The sequence below is a fragment of the Lutra lutra genome, chromosome 14 (genome assembly GCF_902655055.1).
Source record: "Lutra lutra chromosome 14, mLutLut1.2, whole genome shotgun sequence".
Lineage (NCBI taxonomy): Eukaryota > Metazoa > Chordata > Mammalia > Carnivora > Mustelidae > Lutra > Lutra lutra.
Window position 1 is genome coordinate 32,895,149 of NC_062291.1, and position 6,000 is coordinate 32,901,148.

Consider the following 6,000-nt stretch of genomic DNA (forward strand, 5'->3'; position numbering starts at 1 on the left):
ACTCAGCCAAGCAAGTGTCGCAATCCGGTTTCCTCCATCCTGTTACTAAGATACCATTGAGCGAGTGGACCTGCCCCAGGTGCCTCAGGCTGGTGGATTGCAACAAGGGGGTTGGCCAGAATGACACCCAAAGTATTTCAGGCCCCGGGAACACAGACTAGACATGGTGGGACCAGGCAGAAGGGCTGGAATGGGATCCCCGAGGTCCCCTGCTGAGCTGCTTAGGTGACACAAAGGGTCCGGGAGCTCCGAGCGGAAGAGTACTGATGTGAGCGTTCTGTCCTGGGGAGGCTCTTCACTGCTGTCCTCCCATGTCCCTCGGGTCACATAAAAACTCAGTGCCTTTGCACCTTTCTATCCTGGGCATTGGCTGGACTCTAGAGCTCACCACCCCCTCCCTCTTGTCTCTCCACCTGTCCCCCTGCCCCGGCTGCTGGGGCCTGGCCCGCCTTCCCGGCCCAGTGCTCTGCCACCTGTGGAGAAGGCATCCAGCAGCGACAAGTGGTGTGTCGGACCAATGCCAACAGTCTCGGGCAGTGTGAGGGGGACAAGCCGGACACCGTTCAGGTCTGCAGTCTGCCAGCCTGTGCAGGTGAGCTGGATAGGGTGGGGGCAGGCCCGGCTCCCCTGGCCGAGGCCTGAAACCCAGCCCGGCTGGCATCCTGGCCCCCTCGAAATCCCAAACCCTAGAGCTGCTTCTCCCCGCTCCCAGGAAATCTCCAGAACTCTACAGTGAACACTGACATTCAGGAACCTGTGACCCCAGAAGAAGAGTGGGTGCCACAGTCTGGGCCCCTACATCCCATTAACAAGATATCATCAAGTAAGTGTATCTCGGGACTTCACTTCCTCCCCAGACCTTCCTGTGGTTGTAATGTCACGAGCACGGGCTGTGGGTGGGGGTGGACAGCCCCAGCTTCCAGTCCACGTGACCTTAGCCTCCTGGAGCCTCTGATTCCTCAGCTGTGAGCTGCGGGTCTTGCCCATGCTCGTCCACAGACCCTTACCTGCACTGCCAAAATGTTGAGAGCTGCAAGTGTTTCCCTAAATTTGGTGCAAACTCACCAGGCCAGAATCTGGCCTGATGCAAGAGATCACTATTCTTTTGCTATAGAAACATTGCTGTAGTTACAAGGGGATGTCCCACTCCCCACTCGGGATTGTTCTGTAACATGAAGAATACTTCTCAAACTTCAGAAGTTCTGAATTATGAATCCAACTGGTTTCAAGATTTTGGATAAGCAATTACAGATCTGGACTGTCTTCATAGGGCTATTGAGAGAATTAAATGAGACAGTCATGCACTCCTGCCTAGCTGTCAGCTAACATCAAAAATAGTAATAATAGTGCTTTCTCTCTGCCTCATGATCAGGAGCTCATTAGTCCACCCTCCCATTTTTCCATCCATCCACCCATCCACCCACCTCTCCATCCATCCATCATCCATCCACCCACACATCTGCCCATCTACCCATCCATCCTTCATCCATCCATCATCCATCCACCCATTGATCCATCCACCAATCCATCAATTAATATTGACTGGACACCTGCCAAGAACCAGGGCCTGTGTTCTAAGCTTCCTTCCTAGAACTTTTTCCTTCACTTTTAGTTCCTCACCTTCTCAAGGACCAGAGTCTGATAAGACAAGTAGCAGAAAAATAGACCTTAATTTCTAGTGGAGGACCGGCTGACGGTGTGACCCTATGCAAATCCCTAAACCTCTTTGAACTCAATGGTCTCATTTGTAAAAAAAAAAAAAGAAAAAAAGAAAAAAAAAGAAAGAAAGAAAGGAAGAAAAGTGGGGGACTCACTAGATGTGCTCAGAGTATCTTCTAGCTCCCTCCTTACTGCTGTTCGGCACCCCCTTCCAGGCTGCTCAAGTGCCGCCCCCCCCCGCCCCTGTACAGATTGGGCTCCGGATTCTGGTCCTGGAATTCTGGCGCCATCTAGAGGCCACTGGCTTTCCATTTCCCCCCCAATCTATCGTGTTCCCCCAAACCAGCCCCCAGCCTCTTCCCCATCCCACCCCTGCAGCCTCCCCTCCATGCCCTGGGGCAAAAACTAGTAGAAAGCGGAGCTCCTGCCTTCACATGGTCTGGAGAGACCTACCTGAAATTATCACAGAAACACAAAAACATTTTTAGATGCTATTTGAACTGAAGCAAGTGAAACTAGTGTAGAGGGCAGCCCTGTGTGCCAGGAACTTCATAAAGGGTATTTGTCTTCATAAAGTTATTATTCACCAGCAGATGTATAGCGTTATTCCATTTTATAGGAGAAAAAACAGGGCTGGAGAGTTTAAATACCTTGCCCAAGGGCTCGTGGTTTTTAAGCAGCAGAGCCTCAGTTGGTCTCAGATCTGCTTTATTCTGGATTTATTGGTGGAGGTCTTCAGATGCCTGTTGACGGGTACCAGGACGTTTCATCTGCTTGTCCCACATGTGGGTTTGCCGGGCATCTGCCTGGCCCTGGCCCGAGGGGATCAATTCCTTTGGGTTGATGGAGAGGGGCCGAGGGTTCCCACTTCTTCAAGAGCAGAGTTCCCAAGCTTTGCTGCAGGTCACAACCCCCCCCAGTGCCCAGGCCACACTGACCGTCCGGTCTCCCTGGGCATGGCTCTTTGTCAAGCCCCCACCCCCACTGCGGGGGGTTCCACTTCTCAGCCAAGTCTGATGACTGGTGATGTAGGGCTTGTGATGCTCAGGTTTCTCGTTGCCTTGGAATCACCTCAAAGGTTTTGTTAAAATCCGGAGCTGGGCTCCACCCCCCAAATTTCTGATTCGGTCTGGCTGGATGGGGCCTGAGAATCAGCATTTCCAGTAAGCTTCCAGGTGATGTTGATGGTTCGTGTGTGGGGACCCTCCTTGGAGAACTGCTGCTCTAGGGAGTTTTAATTCCTCTTCCATAGAATAAAGGCTCTTACTCTGGCCAGTGTCTCCCTCAGGCAGCACTGTGGCACTCTCCGGCAAAGAGCTTTAGAGCAGGTCCAGCGAGGGCAGGAGCTGGAGGGCCTGCTGTTGCTGGGTGGAGTGGTGGGGGGGAGGCCTCCTCCCGGCATCGGTCCTTGTGCTGTGTGTGCAGCAGAGCCATGCACGGGGGACCGGTCCATCTTCTGCCGGATGGAAGTTCTCGATCGCTACTGCTCCATCCCTGGCTACCACCGGCTCTGCTGTGAGTCCTGTACCAAGAGGGCCGTGGGCCCCGACGCCAGCCTGGACCCGAGCCTGACCTCACCACCACCCTTCTCCACCCCTGGGAGTCCTCTGCCAGGACCCGAGGCCCCTCCAGATGCTGTGGAGCCCACCGTGGGGCCGACAGGAGCAGATGACCATCAGCATGGCCGGCCCACACAGCTCCCGAGGCCTCTGGGCACCAGCTCCCCAGTGACCCAGCACCACTCTCCTCCCCAGAATCTGAGTCCTCGGGCATCCTGGGGCACTTCCCCCAGCGCCCCTCGGGGACTGCCCTGGGGCTGGACCAGGGCACCTGTGCCCGTCTCCAAGGATAAAGGACAGCTCAGGGAAGCCCCGAAGCCCCCAGGCACCAGCCTCCCCACCACGTCCCTGGTCACATGAACCTCCCCTTGCCTCTCCCACCGGTCGAGTTTACAGTGTGTGCTGCCTCAGAGAGGACCGGGCTCGGAGGACACATAGCGGGACAGGGCAAACACAGACTGCCTTATACATTATTTGCCTTCTTGTTGTTCTAGTTTAGGGCTATGGTACTTCACCCCATGATGTGGGTGTGTGAGGACGAAAAAGATCAGGGAAAGCCCCTAACCGGAGACCCGGGGGCAACACAGCCGAATTTCTCAGGGGCTCCTGTCCGTCTCCTGGCGGGACTGAGGGTCGTCTGGCCCCTCTTCCTCACGGCCACACCTTGGGCCCCATGCTGGATCCCTCCAGCTGCCTGCCTTTGCCAGCACATGTGGGGACCACCGTGGAGGCCCATTCTGTCCAGGTGCCCTGCCCAGAGAGGCAAAGTGGGGCAGGGAAGGTGAGGAGGAGCGTTCTCAGGGCAGTCCATGGGGAAAGGGGCGCGGGTGCGTGTGGTCACGAGGCTCTGGCTCCAGGGCTGGGGTGGGGGTGGTCGGTGGGGAGGCAAGTTCATCTCAGGCCTGGCTCTTCTTAGCAAGAGCTCCACACAGCTCCTCCCGCCAAGGCCAAGAGCAGAGTCCAGCTCATCTCTGCTGGCTGGAAGGCAGAGTTGGCCACGTCTGCCCTTGCCGAGGGCATTTCCTGTTCCTTCTGGTGCTTCCCAACTTCACTCAGCCCAGTCCAGCCCAGAGAAGGGGGCTCTGGACTCTCTGGAATGTGTGTCCCCCTCATCCAGGGCCGGCTGGTGCTAGCCTGCTCGCTGAAGCCAGAGTGTCAACCTTGGCCGTCACGCTGGGGCATGAAGGGAGGCAGACGTGGAAGGTCACTTTGTGGGACACAGAAACAGGAGTTCTCAGGTCGTGCCCCAACAAGCCTTGGTCTCCGCCAAAGACCGCTCCTCCTGGAGTCAGGGGTCTTCTCCCGCATGGCTCGAGCTGGGCCAGAGGTTAGTGGTGCTAGGGCAAGGGGGTGTGGTCATGTCCCCAGGCTGAGGACCAGAGTCCCCCTCCAACAGGCCCAGTGGCCCCCGGCAGGATGTGAGCCTTGCTCCATGTTGGAGTGGGGAGTGGAGACGTGACCCACAGTGCTGTGGGACCTCAGCCACCCTCCGTGTTACCTCCAAAGACAGGTGACTTCTCTATACCTCTCAGGAAACCTCCTGGGTTCCCAGGAATTCTCCCAAGGGTTCTTACTCCCAGTCATGCAAGGGTCTCCCGGACTCCGCAACGGGTGCTAGAGGTACTTGCCAGGCTTCCTTCCCAGGGGCGGGGGTGGGGGGCTGTTCTGAGCAGGCTGGAGGACTAGGAGCAGTGGGTCCCTGTCTGCAACCCCTGGAGAATAGCGGCCCTGGAGGGGACCCCCTTGTGCCCTCTCCATCCGCTGCTGCCCCTCCCTGGGATGCTGGGACGCATGCTGAGTCATTCCTGTGAGCCCCAGCCTGCCCGCTTTAGGACACACATTCTTGTGCCTCTGAGATCCAGATATCTACATTTTTATGTATTTATTAACACTGTCCTTGGTGTTTTGTTTTGGACCCCAAAGTGTCGTGTTGTGTTTTTCTTGTTCTCTCTGTTCTAGAGGAAAAGGTCTGTGAAGCAACTTTCTTACGTGCTCTGCTGGGCAAGATAAGTAGGGGGAGGGAATGGACTGGGGGTCAGGCAGGGCCGTAGACCCTCAGCTCCCCGCCTTGGCCTCACTCGTTCTGGGGTTCCTCTGAGCACTAGCTCAGTGTGGAGACGCAAGAACAGCGCCACGGGCTGGGGATTCTTCCATCAGTAGTTCTGTGGCCTTGGGTAGGTCACCATCCAGAATCTGATCCAAAGGATAGACATGCCTGGGAGGTGGTTTCGGGGTGTGCTTAGGGAAGAATGTTCTAATTAGCGGAGCTGTTCAGACATGCAAAAGGTGGCTTCTGTAGACAGTGCAGGGGGGGTGCTGAGGACTCTCCCCAGAAAAGTCCAGGCAGAAAGAGAGTGCCAGACAGGAGGGAGAAGGAACGTGACCTGCCTGGGTGAGCAGGGAGAGCTGATGGAGCTTGTAGAGCTTAAAGCCGTCCCTCCGTGCCTCATACCTTGCTGGGTCACACATCGCTAATCCACCACCACACTTTGTATTTTTTAAGAGTGAGAGAGGTGTGGGGAGGGGCAGAGGGAGAGAGAGAATCTTAAGCCGGCTCCACAGCCAGTGTGGAACCCAAAGCAGGGCTCGATCTTATGACCCTGAGATCATGACCTGAGCTGAAATCAAGAGTTGGACGCTTAACCGACAGAGACACCCAGGCGCCGTGCCCCCCGTCCGCCTGACCATGGTCTTTTAATGGATATACCCCAGGCCCTTCCCTGCCAGTTGTGGAGCTCGGAATTGGGCACAGAGACCCTCTCCAGGCCTCACCTGCCTGTGT

The 6,000-nt window shown here is 56.3% G+C and overlaps 1 protein-coding gene across 7 annotated transcripts in view; it reads left to right on the plus strand.

Annotated features, from left to right (window-relative positions):
- ADAMTS14 (ADAM metallopeptidase with thrombospondin type 1 motif 14) overlaps positions 1–5,747 on the plus strand; it is a 116,823-nt gene extending 111,076 nt beyond the window's left edge. For 5 of the 7 annotated variants that reach the window (XM_047702204.1, XM_047702209.1, XM_047702208.1 and 2 more), the window contains 3 exons: positions 463–592; positions 713–823; positions 3,085–5,747. In XM_047702204.1, the coding sequence (XP_047558160.1) occupies positions 463–592; positions 713–823; positions 3,085–3,578 (735 nt within the window). In that variant the 3' untranslated portion in view covers positions 3,579–5,747. The other 2 variants (XM_047702205.1, XM_047702207.1) reach the window with 2 other exon arrangements.
- Positions 5,748–6,000: the final 253 nt, after the last annotated feature.